We start from the raw sequence: 18,179 nt of genomic DNA, 5'->3' as shown, positions 1-18,179 counted from the left end.
TGCATACTGTCGACTATATATGGCTACTTTATTCTAGTTGTACACACAGAATAAAACTGAACCGTAACACTTACAAATTTTTTCATGTAGTTTCGGGTTACCACAGTTAACTTTTTTAAAATTAAAGTGAATCATGAAAATAACAATATCCACAGATCTTTAAAAGTGTGTAGAACAAATGAGTTGCTGTCCTCAAAATATAGTTCTGTAATATATGCAGTATTTCTTCAATTTTCATGGAGACATCCAGTGCAGTATGTGTTTTCCTGCGTTTTGAATTACAATGACCCAAAAGTTCCCTATGGTATCCAGTCTACACTGTCAAACCCTCAGTGTTATTCTAACTCTGAATGTACAAATGGAACCACATGAGCCGTCAGGGTTTCTGGTTCCATGTGTACGTGTAGAAAATTAGTAATAGATTGTGTAGTCTGCTACTATGAAGGCTGTAGCACATTTGTGACACGTGCTAATTTGTTATCTTACAGACATGACGAATACATGATGAGCAAAGGCATCACAAATGAACCAGAACCACAACAGCCTTCAGTCTCGCAGTAGACATCCGTGTCCGGCAGTATTCCATGAATCATCCACAGCAGAAAGCTATTACCAATGGAATACTGGAAAATTGGTGATCAAATGCAACATGCCCCTGTCTGTGATGGAACACAAGAGTTTTCGGGATTTCCTGAAATAGTTGATCCTAATACAACCCAGTGTGCCGCAAAACATTAACCTCAGAAACAGAGACAGTTGCTGGATTGAGACGTGACAAACTGAAAAATTCAGCTGAGCAACTCAGATAGCGTTTCAGTCACGGTTGACATTTGGTCTGACCGAAGGATGAGAGGGTTTCTTGGTGTCACCGTGCACTACATGGAGATAGACCAAGATAACATACAGCTGAAGTCCAATCTCTTGGCCTTGATCGCTTCAAAGGTTCACACACAGGAGAAAGGATCCGTGAACAGTTTGAGGCCATATGTCATGAGTGTGACATTAGAGTAAGCTGGACTATGTTATTACTAACAATGCAGCCAACATGCACAAAAGCATTCACAGTGTGCTTCCCTAGTGAAGGTGAAGTACATGATGACAATCACCTTGATGACCCAGAGCTATGGCATGACCTAAGTCCAGACAATCAGGAGCCGTAGATGCTGCTATGGCACGATAACAGCGCTTGCAGTGTTTCGCACACACTCTCCAGCTGGTGGTGGGAGATGGGTTGAAAAGACACAAGGTGACCACATCTTCTGTCAAGTGTCAAAACTCAGTTCACTCCTTCACACAAGCACAACCTTCAAAGAGGAATTTGAGGCTGCATATGGAGAAAAAAACGGCATCCCTGCTGCTGTCAACACCAGATGGAACTCAACACTGAGGCAAGGTGAAGGCAGCTCTCCAATGTGATCATCTAAAGCTCTCCAATGTCCTGGAAAAGGTGGGACACAGGGAGTTGACATTCACAGCACGGAAGTGGAGTCTGTTGAAGGAGCTGGTAGAGAATCCTGAAGCCATTTGCAGAAGCAACAGATTTGACACAGCGGGAGAAGTTGGTTTACCATCAGTTCTGTTGTTCCTTCAATTTCTGGTCCTCAATCACCACCTTGAGAAAGATGATGCCTCTAGTCCGTTTCCTGGGCAGTCTGGTCAGAAGTCTCCAGGAATCCCTGAAGAGAAGATTCTCGGAATCTTGTAAATGTGAAAATGCCACTGCACAGTATGGAATCGCCATCCCGTTTTCAGATCCAGTCTACCTCAAAGCAGCTGCCTTGGATCCGGCCTTTGCTTTGTATTAGGTTGACCACCATGTGTTGGCCAGTCCTGGCATAAGGGCAGAGGTGGCCAAACAATGAAAAGTTAAATTTTGAGTTTAACTGGACATACAAACAACTAATTTGGCTATTTCACTGCAATGGTTTTCAATCTCTTTTCACACTGTGTTTGCATCACTGTTAATGTATTTCTTCTTAAATAAATAATAGACCGTCAAAAAATACCCTTGAGTTAACCCATTGTATTACCAACACTAACAAATAAGGGGCTCTATTTTGTTTTAACATGTTTTGCCAAGAACTGGTCCTGAGAGATGCAATGCAGGCTGACCAACCTGTGTCTCATGAGGAGGAAGATGGAGACCTTGAAGAAGAAGGTCTGTTTGCCTGCATACCGTAAGAGACAGAGGAAGGATGCTAAACACCACTCCAGCATTACAGCTAAGTCACTATCTCGACCTGTGTGAAGGACAGAGTGTGCTCTCATTCTGGGCAATGCACATGAAGGCTCTTCCTTCACTATTCGAGTTGCCATCAGGGTCTTAGCAGTTCCTGCTGCCAGTGCTCCGGTTGAGCGAGTTTTCAGCCGTGGTGGTATCATAATGCAGCCCCATCGTGAACAAATGACTGACGGACCTTTGGCCAATTTGATCTTTTGCAATGCAATGCTAGTCTGTAGGTGAATGAAACATTGATGTGTATGCCACCACAGCAAACATTCACACAATCCAACAGCTATCATGGCTCTCTCACACAAATACATGCATGCACACACAGACAATATAATAGCTAGGCTGGCTGTGGCATTCTCATATCAGTTCTTCTCTTTCTGCCACACACACATAACTAAAAATGCAACAAGTGAACTGCACATGACATTTTAATGTCAGTTCTCTTACACACACACAAACACAGGGGACTTATTTAAGAGCTCCGTGTACCAGATTAAAACCTAGTCATTAATTTAACATGACTTCACTTTTGGCTTCAAGTTGATCATATTCTTTCTGCTGTGTATTGTTTAAGACAACCACTTTAGGAGAACTTCACTTATATATGTACTTATATACTAACATGTGGCTTTTCTTCTATCAATTAAATCACCCCTGAACACATGGAGGGGTGTGAGTAATTGAAAGAAGAAAAGTCATTTTTAAGGTTAAGTACTGAGGAATGTGTACAAGGCATACTGAGCTGTATTTCAAAATTCAAATCTTGTGTTCAACAGTACAGGGGCATGCTGCTCATTCTGATTTATGTTGCAAAGTGAAAACTACCTCTTATGTTCTGAACAAATTATTAGCCCTTTTTTGTTTATCCTTAAAGGACGTTTTTGGTATTGGCTTCCCGGTGTGCATGCGTTTTACTGTTAAAGTTTACTGTGAAAGGATCACTTCACCTTAAAACGGAATTTTTTTCTATCAGTTACTCTCTCTACGATCAGTTGAACACAAGAATTTTGTTTTTGTCATATTCCTTTAAGGTGATTCAGGAAATTCAAAATGAATGGAAGTTGACTACATCCGTCAGCTGGTGGCAGTGACTAAGAACAACCCTAAAGTGCTGTTTGACACTATCAATTCTTTTGTTTGCCCTGCTACTTCTGTAACTCCTGCTTTCACCGAAGCCGATAGCCATGCCTTCTTGAATTTTTTCACCGATAAAATCAAGAAGCTCAAGGATAATATGCCACCCCCTCAGTGTGGTGCCTCGGTTGCTATCGAGCCTGCCTCCAGCATGTGGTTCACTTTTGAGTCTGTAACTCTTGCTGATGTTTTGGCACTGGTAACCAAGATGAAACTTTCATCCTGCTCCTCTGATGTCATCCCCTGTAGACTGTTCTTAGAGGTACTGGAGGCAGTCGCTCCCTGGGTTACCGAAATGATAAACCTCTCTTTATCATCAGGTGTGTTTCCGAATACCTTCAAGCACGTCATTGTGGAGCCATTACTAAAAAAGCAGGTTTAGACCCGGCAGAGCGAAATAGTTATAGGCCCATCTCTAAGCTGCCATTCTTGTCGAAGATCCTTGAGAAGGTGGTTTGCAATCAGTTGTCTTCTTACCTCGATCAACATAACTTCTTCAACAAATTTCAAACTGGCTTCCGTAAACACCACTCCACGGAAACTGCCCTACTGAAAGTGTCCAGTGACATAATGATGTCTGCCGATTCAGGTAAATGCACCGTGCTGGTTCTCCTGGATCTGTCCTCGGCTTTTGACACTGTTGACCATCAGGTCCTGTTAAGTAGACTGAGGGATCATGTGGGACTGTCGGGGTCGGTTCTCCAGTGGTATACCTCATATTTGTCTGGACGTAGCTTTTGTGTGTCAACAAACCAGATAAAATCAGAGTCCGTGAATCTACTGTGTGGGGTGCCTCAAGGCTCCGTCCTGGGCCCTATTTTATTTTTACTGTACTTGATCCCCCTGGGTAAGATCATCCAAAGGTTTAGGGATGTTTCTTACCACTTGTATGCCGATGACATCCAGCTCTATTGTTCTTTAAACCAGCTGAGATAAAGAAGCTCGATTCCTTTTTCCATTGTTTGGCAGAAATAAAACAATGGCTTAGTGAAAATTCTCTTCAGCTCAACGCAGACAAAACTGAAACACTCGTTGTCACCCCTGATGTCTCAATTCCAGGGATCAAACAGTACCTTGGTGACTTAGGGCAGTCTGCTAAATCGAGTCTCCACTGCGCGGGTCCATTGAGGAAAACCAGGACGAACCAGACAACAAGTCCAGTGACTCGTCAATGTGGGGTAGTGGATAAGAGTCTTTCTTGGTCACACTGTTAGGTGGTCAACACAAAACCGCTTCTTTGGACTCCTTTTCTTGTTGACCATCACAACCCTTGAGGCCCAGGGGCTGTCAGATGGCTCCATGATGCCAGCATTCAGCATTTCCTCGATCGCATCATCAGTTGCTGCTTGGTGAGCCATGGAGAGACGCCGAGGGCGTGTCTTGATGGGTTGTGCATCACCGGTGTCGATTTCGTGCTGCTCCAGGTGTGTCAGACCCACTGCCTCCTCTGTTAATGCAAAAATGTCCTTAAACTCGAACAGAACCTGCCACAGCTCCTCTTGCTGTTCAAGTTCCAAGCTGTCACAGCTGCGCTTCCATATCTCTCTCACTGCAGTCAGTCTGTCTGGGGTGGAGGGCTGCACAATGGCTGCGGTAGGGAAGGAGGGGGGTATAGGAGTGGGGCGAGATCTGGCACATGGTGAATCTCGGCTACCCAAAGTAAATTCAACCCTCGTAGCATTGCCACACTAGCATGCTAGTCCATAATCCATCTTGCTTTATGGATCTGACTCCTGGTCACTAACGAAGACAGTCTCAAAAAGAATTACACCAGAATGTTATGAATAGTACAAACATCTCCTGGAAATCACATCTCACCAACAAGTAGCTATATGGCTCACATCCACACTTGTCAACCATCAATAGGCAAGGTAGACTAGCCTCTGCTGGACATGTGGTGAGACACAACGAAGCAGCTGGTCGAGTATTGATATGGAAACCTGATACTATCAGTAGGGCTGGCAGATCTAGCACAACATTAAGCAAGGTGCTAGAACTTTTGACTGCAATGTTAGACAAAGGGAGCTGGAGGAAGAACTTTTTTCATGTCATGATTCTGTTGGATGCAACTGACTGACTGAACATGCTAGCATATGCTATGCTAATAGTGAACTCTATTGCTTAGTACCACCATGTGTCCTTGTTATTGTACGCAGGTTAGCATGCCAATTTTTACTCTGAAAAACATCTAAGCCTGTGCATACAACACACTAAAACACAACAATTAAGCTACCTATTTTAAATATCTTTATTTCATGCATATGAATTTCAATCATCACATATGCAGTAAACTTTATAAAATGTTTCACACTTTTCTTTGAAGAATTGGCAACATAATATGACTTTTCTGAAATCATTTTCAAACATTCAGCCATTCATACCACTTTTTGAAACTACTGTTAATCTCAAATTAATCACAAGCCACCTCGTATTGTACGTTTTGTTCTACAAGCTGCACTGGAACAACTTTGAATGCACCACACAGTCCTGTTTAGGCAAACAGTACAGACGCTTGTAATATTTGAGTATTCTGCCATAGAGCTCCTTTCTCATTCAAGTGAAAACTACATTTTTAATTTGGCATCAAAGCAAGATGTATTTGCACGCGGATAATACAGCAAAGTAAATTATTCTTCCATTGTGTTCCCCTCATTATTTGGGTAAACTCAATTATTTGAGACTGCACAGTACGCAGTGTGCAGCATGAGTGAAAAACATTCAAGGTTTTCCTTCTTTTGAAATTTTTAGATTAAGGAAAACACTTTTAAAACATCTTTGGTTGATCAACGCATTTCTTAAAAACTGTTGGGTATTTAGTATTTAGTTATTACTACTTTCAACTTTTTGGTTTGCTAAACCCAGCTTAGAGCCACTGGCTCTAAAACGGTTCAGTCACTGAGTTGACGCATGTCTGGCCTGTTGTACGTTCATTAGCAGTAATTATCACAAAATTTAAAGATTGTCTGTTGGCTAAGACAAAGTAAACTTAATTGTGCCAAAAACTAAGAGAAACTAGCACTCAGTGAAACACAGCTTAAAGTACAACAGTAAAAGCTAAGTTAGTTCCCATATAAGGAACTCTTAGGAGGCTTTACTGGAAAATCTCATGTTTGTACCCGAGCTTTTGAGAGGTCAGAGGTCACTTAACTCTGGAGCTGATAGGGATTTAGTGAGCTGGTCAAAGACACTTAAAGGTAAAGGACTCTTGATGTCACGAACAGGTAAGTGCTTCTTGTTTAGTCCTGTGTTAAACTCCAGCAGATTCATCAGGCCTTTTAAGAAGTCGGGGTGATTCACAGTCTTTACTGGCTGTTCTCTAGGATTATTTTAAATCACAGCCTGTGCAAGATTTTCATTAAACAAATTGAAGCAGGGGGGAAGACCTCATAAAAGTAAGGCTAATGAACTGATATATTTAAACTGCTGTCATGCTGCGCCTGTCAAAGTTTTGTTTCGACCTCAAGAAAAGCTACAGGCCAGAATGAGATCAGCTCCACTTTCAGCTTGAAAACACATAAAAAATAAAGGCTTCTGTAATCAAGGCCACACATGTTTCGTCTGTGTTTTAAGACTCAAGTGGTAAACTTACAAAACAATTATTAAGAATATATCTTTGTACATTATTGGCAATGACAGACAGTAGGTTGTCCATCATGAGAAATATCAATAATGTACAGCACCATTCTGAAACAAGACCAAAGTTCTAAAAGCAAGGAGGAAATGAGGGAAACACAAACGCAGCACACAGCACTTTGGAGAAATGACCAGATATGGGCAAAACAGTGATCCAATACATTTTGAATATATCTTTAAAATAGTCATAATATTACTAGGTTTGACCAACTCAAAGTACAAACTGCGTTTTAAATCAATTTACACTTTTAGAGCAAAGAGATCGATATCATTCAATAGTACAGTGTCTGCTGCTTCAGTGTTTTAGCGTGGATCTTTACATTTTTTCATTAAAATGTAAGCAAACCAAACTTAACATTGCTCTAAAGCAATATTTTTCTACAAATAAAAATCTTACACTCTTATTTCAATTGCTTTATCTTTGGGTACTCATAATCTCCTATGGACCACTGAGTGACACATTAGTGTCCGTTTGGGATTTAAAATCAAACTGTTGCTATATTTTTTGGAAGCAATTTTACATAAAATATTTTAAAAAACATATTCAAACAGAAGTTTGCCCAAACTTGGAGGACTGTAAGAACATTTAGGGGCTTAAACAGATTGATTCTCTTCTAGGTAGATCTGTGTGTTTCTCTCAGGCGGTCTTCTTGCAGACGTGGATGAAGTAGCAGGGGGCCTTTGTCTGGCCCGGTACATATGTATTGAAATCTCCATAGACGTTGTGCTCCAGTTTGCCATTGAAGGCCTCAGTCAGCAACCCTTTGAAGCTCTCCAGGCGGTGAGGATAGTAGGACAAACGGAATTTACTGAAAAACACCAATAATGCACACACGTCATGATTACTCCTGAACCTATAATGGCTAGCAGAACCAACAATGTTCACTGCAGGTTGACTCAAGCTCCACAAAAGAGGATAAAACATCCCTCTGCAACACTAGTAATTCATAGATGTAGAATGTCAATAAATATTAAGAGCAGATTTTTCTTAAAACATTAATATTTACTCTTCAATAATTCCATTTGTGTATTGTCCCAGTGAGATGTCTCCTATCATGATCACTGCCTGACCTACCTGACTTCAGGAAGATTCTTGGTGGTGGCCTGTGGGACGTGGATGGTGTAGTCCAGAGTGATCATATGAGGCTTACTGTTGACCCACAGCACCGAGGTGGAGATGTCCTGAGTTAGGTCGCTCTGCAACATACACACATATATATATATATATATATATATATACATCTTCTGTAATGTCCAAATGAAGCCTTCGGATTAGAAGTGACTGAACAAAACCAGGAAGTTGGTCTTGTTTTGTTTGGGGGAGCAAAGTTGGACCATGAGAGCAGACTCTGTGATTACAGAGGCTTCAGAAGTGGATTCGCTCCAACACATGACTGTTGACTCTGCATTTATATTTAGGCCTTCCTGATGGATAGTTCCTATTTTGGCTGGATTAAAGAATATGGAACTCGTTTTTGAAAAAAAAATAAAAATTCAAATCAAATATGGCTCACTGCGCTTGGCACCTGCTGTTGTGTCTTCACTAGTTTTCATATATTTGAGCTTTTCCCAGGATAGGCAGTAAAATGCAAGACCGGTTGTTTATCTAAATGTGAGATGTCTGAACGCAAACTTCTATTTAACAGAAAAATGAAGGTATAAACGAAAATGTTTACAGAAATTCATTCTTACGTTCTAGACAGGTTTTACATACACAGTTGAAGCTATGTGTTTTTGCAGTCATACTTATTCTGTCTTCCCAAAGGGCTTTTTACTCAGTATTCCTAACTTCATTTGTTTTTCTCCCTCTTTGCGAAAACCGTCTGAAAAGCCGACAATTTCATGCACATTTCCTTCTGTTTGTCCTGTGCCGGGTTCAGTGAAAATCTCACAATATCCGGCAGGCTCTGCATGGGGATTTAGGTCTTAAAGTCAGCTGCTGCTTGGGATGGCGTAAATAAACCATCATAAACAATACTGTCTGCCCCAGATTGTGCAGAAACTTAAGATTAAAAAGAAGCTTTTTTTGTGCCACTCAGGCTGATGCTTTTTCCCTTTGATGTCTATGAAAAATCTCTAACAGCCAGTTTCACTTTTCTTAGGGAATTATTCCAAAACTTATCATTCTATAGGCGGTAAAACGTTAGAAAGCAAAATGAGGGCAAATACATTGTTATGAAGGTTTAGAAAAACACTTAAATTTGTTGTAAAGTAGATTTTTAGCAACACTGCACCAACAGATTCTTGGCATTTCTCTCAGACTACATTCACAGTGTAGTGTGAACCTCAGATTTAGGGTTACAGCAGAGTAAACAAAAGACACAGCAGAGTAAAGAAAAGACACCTTTGTCTTTTATTAACCACGCCTGATGGGTACGTCGGCGGGGTTATTGCATTCGGTGCGGTATCTGACTGGGTAAGTATGTATGTATGTATGTGGCTATGTCCGGTCCGATATCTCTGCAACCGCTGAAGTCAGGATAATCAAACTTGGCACTGAAGATCAGTCTAAGGTCCCCTGCTCAGTTGTGGATTTACAGGTCAGCAGATCAAGTAGGGAGGGAGATACGTACGATGATCAAAATTGATACATATTGCATCAGTTGTATAGGGAGGACAGGGTTTTTGCCAGCAGAGGGCGTGGTTCTGCCCTCCACTGAGAGCTCATCTAGTTTTGAAACAGTCTGTTCACCACAGTTCTTCCGGTCGCAGTTAAAGTATGTGATGTTGGCACACTGTTAATAAGAAAAATAAATAACACAAAAATAACACAGACATCCGTGAAGCTCCAGATATTCTCTAGATTCTGTCCTGTTTACTCTCAAATACGAAATTCATCAAATAAAAATGTAATTAATTAAATAACGTCAGTGCAATTCCAGCTTTACCACAGCACCAAGTTGGGCTGAGTTTCTCTTTTTTTGTCAACTATGAGGCCATCTTGCCTGATTAAACTTTATTGGACAACCCAAGCTTCATGCTTATATTCAGTGAGAGCTCCACATGATGGTCTGCCGATGGAGGGCCAATTAAAACCTGAATGTTAGCGCGAACAACAACTGACGTGCTGCCAAAATGTTCGTAGGGCAGTTCAGGAATCTCTGACAGCAATTGTTTAGATCACAGGGTGTACTGAACCGAGGAAGGCTCATATCAAAGAGTACCTGCTGTACTGGAGGGTTTGGGACAAATACATCTACTGTTACAGCCTCACAGGACAGGAATCTATAATACAAACCACAATCATGATCAAAAGGCTCTTGTATGCATCTAGGAAATGCACAGAACATAAAAACATGTAAAAATATACAAATCAGTGACAGTAAGCAGACTGAACAGTCAGCTCACATTAGACTTGATCTCAATTGTTCGTTGCATGTAATGAGGTTTGATGGGTGTTAAAATGAGCATTCATGCAAAAATTGACATCTTCTGAGAAAAGCTGTTGCTAACTGTGGATGGGTGAAATCGTGTCAGTGTACAGATGGTCAGTAAACAGCAGGAAATTACAGAAATTCAAAGACTGAGGTCATTACAGCCAAACAAAGGCTGAGGTTATTTAAAAACAGTGTTGCCAAATAACTAATTTCTACAATTCTACAATTTCATTTAGCAGATGCTTTTATCCAAAGTGTTGTACATCTGAGAGTAGATACAACACAAGCAACGATCTAGTCAGGAGAAAACAACCTGGATAAGTGCCATCAAACAAGTTCAAGCGTGATAGTAGGACTGCAGTGTCTACAGGCAGTGCAGACACTTTTTTGTCTCCCAGTCCGTCCAGTGCAAAGGCACTCAGTGAAAAGCTGGGTTTGTAGTCTTTTTGTAAAGACTTAAAGGGACTCTGCAGATGGAACAGAGTTCAGTAACTTGTCCCGCCACTGGGGAACCACAGAAAAGAGGAGTCTGCCAGTAAGGAGTTGCAGTAGTTGATGTGTGATATGATGAGAGCCTGTACCAAGAGCCGTGCTGCATGTTCAGACAGGAAGGGTCTGATCTTCCTGATGCTGTATAGGGCGAATCGACACGATTGAGCAATAGAGGCTACGTGAGCCTCTCTCCACCAGAGACAATTGACAAGCTTATTTTTCACCTCTAATGTGACTTACTTCGAAAGTGTCACAATTTTAAAATAATCATGTAAATCTGACAATGTCTAGATCAAGATTGCTGTGTGTTTATTTTTTTCATTAAAGAGGTCCTTCTATGAAAATCTGTTTGTTTTTTGTTCATATGTCCATATGGTGTTTACAATAATGGGAGTAATCAGTTAATGCCATGACTGAGCATTTCCACCTGAGGACAGACAGTCTCAAAAACATAGATTCAGATTTACGGGCTTTAAAAGGACCGAATATGTCATTTTTCATTGTGGAATTCTCTGTATTATTCCTCTTGTAAATTGGTTTCCAGTTCAAACCCGAAAAGCTGAATTACTACAATTAGCTCAACTTGCCATTGTATATGCAAAGGAACTTCTAAACATGTAACTTTCGTCCGCAGAGAAGGCTTTTAGTGGTTTAGTAAATGACCAGAGAGGTACTTTAAGAGAATTATCGTTATATATTATTGCAGTGACTATAGCATCACTCCAGCTATCATACCTTGTAATAGATGTTTTTGCCTTGCGGTGCCCGCCCGGTCTCCAGGATGTAGTCATAGTTACGGTGGTCAATGATGAGGATCCCACCTGGTCTTACCATACTGGCAATGTTTTGAAGGGCCAACTTGTGGTCACTCTGGTCCCCTGAGAGCAAAAGCATGATTATGTACGATCAACAGAATGTATTTCAGTAAAACTACATCATTCAGATTAGTAGTTGGATGCCATATAAACACACAGTATTATTCCAAGGACAGGTTCTGTTGGGTCTCACAAACCCTGCATTCCAAGTCACATGCTTTTTGTTTCTACTTCAAATAAGTGCTGCAGCTGCCTTCACAAAGTGTGTACTGTTTCATGCAGTATGCTTACAGCTGCAGCATACTACTTTAACCATCATAGTCTGTAATGTGAAATGAGCTGTCATCTGCGTGTACACTCTTGGAGGCTCAAACTTCTTTATCCTCACGCAAGACAGGGTGACAAATGTAACATAACTGTGCACAGTACTGTGGGTTGGAATGGCCAGAGTGGTTTGCTTACTGCAAAATTGAAGTGGATGTAGTAGGACAGGAACAATTTGTAATGCAGCATTTTAATATAAGTTATTTCATCTAGTCAAATTGTAATTCTATATAAAACTGTTTTGACTGGGCTGAAATGGACTGCACAGACCTATAATCCAAATCTAGTCGGAAGCTGTAAGGGCTTGTTATTTACATTCTCACCCTGCAGCAGGGTGTGCCATGTTCAGGGTTGGGTATTATTTGCACTTTAACAATTCTGATTGTTTGAGTTGCAGGTAAATTAGGGAAAAGAGCACGGCAGTTAAATCCTGCTTATACATGGGGCATGACAGTCACAGTTAGCATTTTTCTGCACTGAGAACTTTTACTTTTAATACCATACTAATTTTTCCTGCTTTTATTTTGAGTAACATCATCAATGTAGTACTTTTACAATGTGGTATTAGTACTTTCACCTAAATAAAGGATCCGAGTACTGCCTCTACCACTGTCCATCTTTGTTTATTACGGTAAACAAACACATAATAACAAATTATATTTGTTATGTGTTATTATGAGTTACTGTGTTGTAGTAACTGTACTATAGTCTAAAGTCATCTCGAAAGCACACAAAGAAGTAGCCTAGCCGCGCTACACCCAGCTCTTAAGACACAAGGGTCTAGGACTGCTCGACAGGGAGGGAGGCGGGCTAAAAGGTTGTCTTTCAAATCACTCTGCAGCAATTGGGTAGGTATACAACCAATCAACGCAACGAATAGGCTGACGTAGTTCCTAGAGCGCCGGCGGATTGTGGCTAAGTCCCGTTAGCTTCCCAACCAGCGGAGCCAACTGGTATATTAAGGATTTGCCATATCCCGTCGGCATAAGTCCAAATACGTCTTTCTTCTCAATGAAACACTTCAGTGCCGTCCTTTGTTTATCTTTCAAGTTGAATTTTAGCTTCAAATCTTTAAGGGCTGTGGCCAAAGCCGAGTCGAAAGATAACTGTTTATTGTGCGCCGGTTGTTTCTGTCAGAATCGTCGCGCCTCTGTCGTCACTTAGTTACGCCCGCCTTCTGACTCTACACTTCATGGTGATTGGTCCGGCCAGTTTTAGGAGAATCCAGCCTCGAGCCTTATGGAGGGTAACTAGACCCACCCTGGCAGAGAATTAAATTTGTTGCCGAGGGTTGTCTAGCGTGGCTAGGCTAACAAAGAAGCAGAATAATTACTCAAAGTCGGTGTGAAATGCTGCATTCAACAAATAAATGTTAGCAGCAGAAACACACTTCTACAAACAGTAATCGTAACTGTGTTCTATTTTAGAGTTTCTTGAATATTTAGAGGTTTACTTCAGAGACAGCAAAGTCCACTCCTGTTCTTGTAAAGTGTTTTATAGCAGTATTTGTCAAAATAAAGTGACTGTTCCAAGATAGTTAAATTCAGCCTGAGTTCAGCTGGTAATCAAGAACATGTATTCAACTTGCATTATAACAGAGCAGGCCAACAGTGGCAGACATACAGTAGGTGTCTACAGTACAGTGTAACTAGCAGAAGTGAAATCTGTATAGCAACGGATAAGGATAATCTATATTACCCTTCTTAATGACTCTGTGGGAATCTGAATTTTTGAACCAGTTGTAAATTAGAGTCAGTTTATGGTGCCTAATCCTAGTCAGTGCACTGTTACATCATTGCTGCATGTGGTCAGAGGTGCAGCCAGACAGAACAGTGAAATGCTGCTTTTCAGCCTGGTATTAAGTTACTCTTGAATGCGTAAACTTGTCAAAATGTTAATTGCCAACAGCCATGTCAATCATTTCAAGTGATAGCCTTTAATCTTACAGAGGAAACTAAACAAACACCATGATGCTGCACTCCTTTCCTCCTCACGTACCTTTAAAGTCTGGTAAATGGGCAAATGAGTTGCCGAGGCAGATAACGGCATCAAAGCCGTTTCCTGGTTTCTGAATGTCGTCAGCTAATGTCAGCCAGTTGGCCTCTTCAATCACTGAGGAAAACAAAGAGAAGAATGACCAGAGTGAAGAACATAAGGACGTCACCTGAGGAAACAGTGCAGGATATTAGTCTGATGTTACAGTGAGGTTTCATACCAGTTAAATGTTAACATGTGTGCAGCTTCCAACAGTTTTAAACATACCCCACTGGTCAAATGCCGGCTCTTTTCTTCTGTCCCATCTTGCCTTCAGTGCATACTTTAGCATTTTGTCGCTGGCGTCCACACTCACCATATTGAACCCCTCCTCTACCAACATTATAGAGTCGACTCTACAAAACAAAAACCATATGTTCTGTGAATACGTGAAACAGTAGCTTAGCTCACAAGCCCTGCGAGCATTTCTCTTTTTTGCAGATGACCATTGTGTATTACTCCCTTTATGCACAAGCAACAGAGCTTTATTTCTGGTGAACATGTAACTTTCTTCCATGCCAAACCAGTCAGACTAAGTCAGTGTAAGAGTGTGTGTAGAGTGCGCAATCTGCAAGTGGGTTATTTAAAGTATCACTGGTTACTGTAGGTGTGAGGAGTCATTACAAAGGCATGACTGATTTATGTCATAACCAGAAGCTTCTTGCTTCTGGAAATACCTGAAAGGAAAACATGAAGTGAGGCCAAAACACAGTCTGAACTGACACAGCTATGTCATATTTGGACTCATCTTGAACTAGAAGTGTTATGATTTACAATATGGGCAATACCTGTGATGGTTTCAAAATTTCTGTTCAGTTAAATTTAATTTACATAGGACAGTTCACAACATTTGTCATCTAAAGGCACTTCACATAGCAAGATGAAGATAGTAGAAAATTGTACTCTTTAAAGAAGCACTTGGCAAAAATGAAATATTAATATAATGTTCCTAATACACAGATAGTATTATTGTAAATAATCCAGCAGCAGTAACTATCTGGTTGACAACTAATATAGGAACAACTTACAGTACAGTTACAGACTCTCTACCTGCCTATACTCATAATGTGAGTGGAATTCCTTTGCCAAAAGGAGACAAAAACCCAATAAACAAAGTTAATGATTAATTTAATAGATGGTTGTTTTTTTTTTTTTTAAAAATAGATATTGCGCTTTTGTTATCTTTAATCTTTTTGATCGTGTCATGAAGTTGTGAAAATCTGATATGGTGACAACCCTGTGGTAAATCATACGACTGATTCAAACAGTTCCCCGGCACATGACAGTCAGATTTAATGGACAATGATTTGTAAAAGGCGAGACACTACAATTATTAACTACAACTGGGTAAAGGCCAGTTATACAAAAAAACCCAACCTGTAGCTTCTTGCATAAGTTGCCACTCGCAAAAATAGTGGGACCACCTGTAACCTCATTCTACGACCCACATGTTTACGTCGTCCGAGATTTCTGTGCTGCTGAGACAAACACCTACTATGGAATGGGTTCAAAGTCAGTGTGCTGGTTTCCTCCTAACTACAGGTAGATACCCATAATGTCTGTGTTCTGTGAGATATGGAGTTTTACGGTGTTTACTTTGGAGATGTGAATGGCAGCAGTGTTGACCCACAGGATGATTTTATATTATTAAGCTGTCAAAGGGAAGAGGTTGTACTAGTTAATTTTAGGTAATGCTAGCAAAGAAAATGCATGATCATTTATTAATAAATCATTCAATAAGGAAATAAATGGTTATATTGCTCCATCTGTGAAAGACAAAAGCAACAACTGAGGTAAACTGAGGGGGCCAGGTGGAAGTGAGTTGTCTGGTTTCCAGAGATCAGCCAGTGGCCTTGCTGTTGTACAAAAGTACAGATAGACTATCAGGGGAGGTAAACAGACTGCAGGGAACCAGTCAAAACTCCCTGCAACTACTTAATACTAGCTCATCCACTACTGAACCCTAAATCTGACAGTCCCACATCATATCCAGCACTACAACACACCTCTCCCGTTCAGTTTGGACAGACCCAAAAAGAAGGGAATGTACATGGAGCAGCCAGACCCCACCTGCTCAGTTTTTCGAAATCGCATTTACCCAGAACGTGTAAACCTACAGGAGTGTGTCAAGCCCAGACTAGTGCTGGAGGCAGGAAGGGCCACAGCAGCTGGTGCAACTCTGCACTTTCATTCATTATTCTTTGGCCTAATCCAGATTTTGTCCTAAGATAAAAGGGTCAGGGAGTTGAAATTCCACAAAAGTTAAACAAATTTAAATATTTGCAAGGTAATCAAAAATAATTCATTCAGGAACATAACAGGCATTTGTAAGAAATTAGTTTACATAATCAATTATCTGATCATACTCAGTAAACTGACCATATTTATGGCGCTTCAAATCTTTTCATAATTGACTTTGACACCATTAGGCACACAACTGAACACAAAAGCAAAGTTAGACAGTGCTGTACAGAAGCATGTAACACCCATTCAGAAACCAGGAAGGTGAATGAGATCCCAGTTTTGAGCAGCACGTTTCCACAGGACTCCACAGGACAGCTGCTGTGAGGATGTGGACAAAACCACACTGAATCCTAATTAAATAACCTGCGTTTTAGCTAATAAAAGAAGCCGAATTAAAGATTTAATAGTGGAAAGATAAACTCTGGGTAAAAGTTCTGTCTGGGGGCGTAATGTTTGCAGATACTCGTGGATATGCGTTAAATCGAACTATTTTTCGGGGACGTTTGGTCCCAAGTGAAACCTCTCTGTGTGAAGCATTACCCTGTTCCGCAGGCTACATCCAGCACCCTCCGCACTCCCTGCTGCTTAAGCAGAGACAGCACCCAGCTCTTGTACTCCTGCGTCCTGCTCTGCGTGTCTCCGATGTACAGCTCCCACACTTTGGCTGCTTTGCCATCGGCGTACTGGTCAGGAAGCCCCTCGGCGGCCACACCGAGAGACCGAGTTCTAAACACGCTGTCGACCGACATGCTGTTGCTCGTACCTGCCTGGGGTCCTCTGTTAGCTTACAAAGCTGCCGAACAAGGTGTTGAGCTACCAGACTGCTGGAAATGTGAGTGAAATCGAGCTACTTCCCTGACAGCTTTTCCACATGCTAGCTCAGTTTTGGGTTGTTATTATTTATATGATGAGCGCAGGGACAAACTTTAACCCAATGACACTCTGCGGCGGATTGACGCCTATTTTCTGATTGGTTGATGTGAGAAAAACCCGCCCCTTTTCCGCATTTACGTTAACAGACGTTAATGACGTTCGTATACTTGCATTTATTCCCACACTTTACCTGCCAGGATAATTTTCGCATTTCGCCATGTTACATAGTTACATACACTAATATTTTTTTAATTAGATACTCAATCCAAGACCTTTTCTGTCACTATTAGATCCACATTTGACGTTGAAAGTCTGTCACACTCACGAAAAAAACTAATTGTACGCAGTGTAAGAAGAAAGTGTTGCCTGTCAGGCTATACTCAGGGCATATATTCCTCAGTTAATGTGCCACAGAGGCCTCTTCCCATAGCTCTTCCCTCCAACGTTTCATCACTTAACGTTTCATCATGCAGCTTGGACAGACACTGCTTACGAAATACATGGTGTATGAAAAGATTTTCAAATATTGCAACTTTTTTCAATTGTATGCAACAAAAAATAAAGTTAATTGCACAGCACTCATCTAAATGCGCAGGACATGCACTGATTAATTAAAAAAGTAATTGAGATAGTGATAAACGTCACCAGACAAAATAGTAAGAATAAGTAATAATGATACAAATGGGTTAATGAAAAATGCATGAATTAAAATCTCTCTTGTCTGCCACACATACAGTTCAACCAGACCTTTTCCCCTCTCCTCCCTTAAAGAAAAGTGAACTCCTCCTGCTGTGATTGGCTGTCTGCGTCCACAAATGCTCATATATTTGCTGGCAGAGTTGAGGTTATGTCAGCCATAACCGGTAATAACCAGGTAAGATTTGTACCACCCAGTCTGAGCAACACTGCACTGCTGTTTCACAGTACAGAATGCTCTCCTTTAGTGTCTCTCACATACACTCAGGTCTACGGGTTTTTCAGGGGAACAAACAAAGAACACAAAGCATACAGTAGGCTCCA

The 18,179-nt window shown here is 40.9% G+C and overlaps 1 protein-coding gene across 1 annotated transcript; it reads right to left on the bottom strand.

Moving 5' to 3' along the window:
• Positions 1-5,591: 5,591 nt before the first annotated feature.
• On the bottom strand, positions 5,592-17,198 carry gnmt (glycine N-methyltransferase). The gene is made up of 6 exons (XM_022217630.2): positions 16,827-17,198; positions 14,271-14,398; positions 14,007-14,120; positions 11,605-11,747; positions 8,076-8,197; positions 5,592-7,809 (listed from the first exon to the last, which is right to left on the bottom strand). The coding sequence occupies exons 1-6, from the start codon at positions 17,033-17,035 to the stop codon at positions 7,638-7,640; spliced, it is 888 nt and encodes a 295-aa protein (XP_022073322.1). The 5' UTR covers positions 17,036-17,198; the 3' UTR covers positions 5,592-7,637.
• Between the last annotated feature and the right edge of the window lie 981 nt (positions 17,199-18,179).

This window comes from Acanthochromis polyacanthus, chromosome 1 (genome assembly GCF_021347895.1).
Source record: "Acanthochromis polyacanthus isolate Apoly-LR-REF ecotype Palm Island chromosome 1, KAUST_Apoly_ChrSc, whole genome shotgun sequence".
NCBI classification, from domain to species: domain Eukaryota; kingdom Metazoa; phylum Chordata; class Actinopteri; family Pomacentridae; genus Acanthochromis; species Acanthochromis polyacanthus.
The sequence above is the reverse complement of the archived record's forward strand: the minus strand, read 5'-3'. Positions and strand labels throughout refer to the sequence as shown.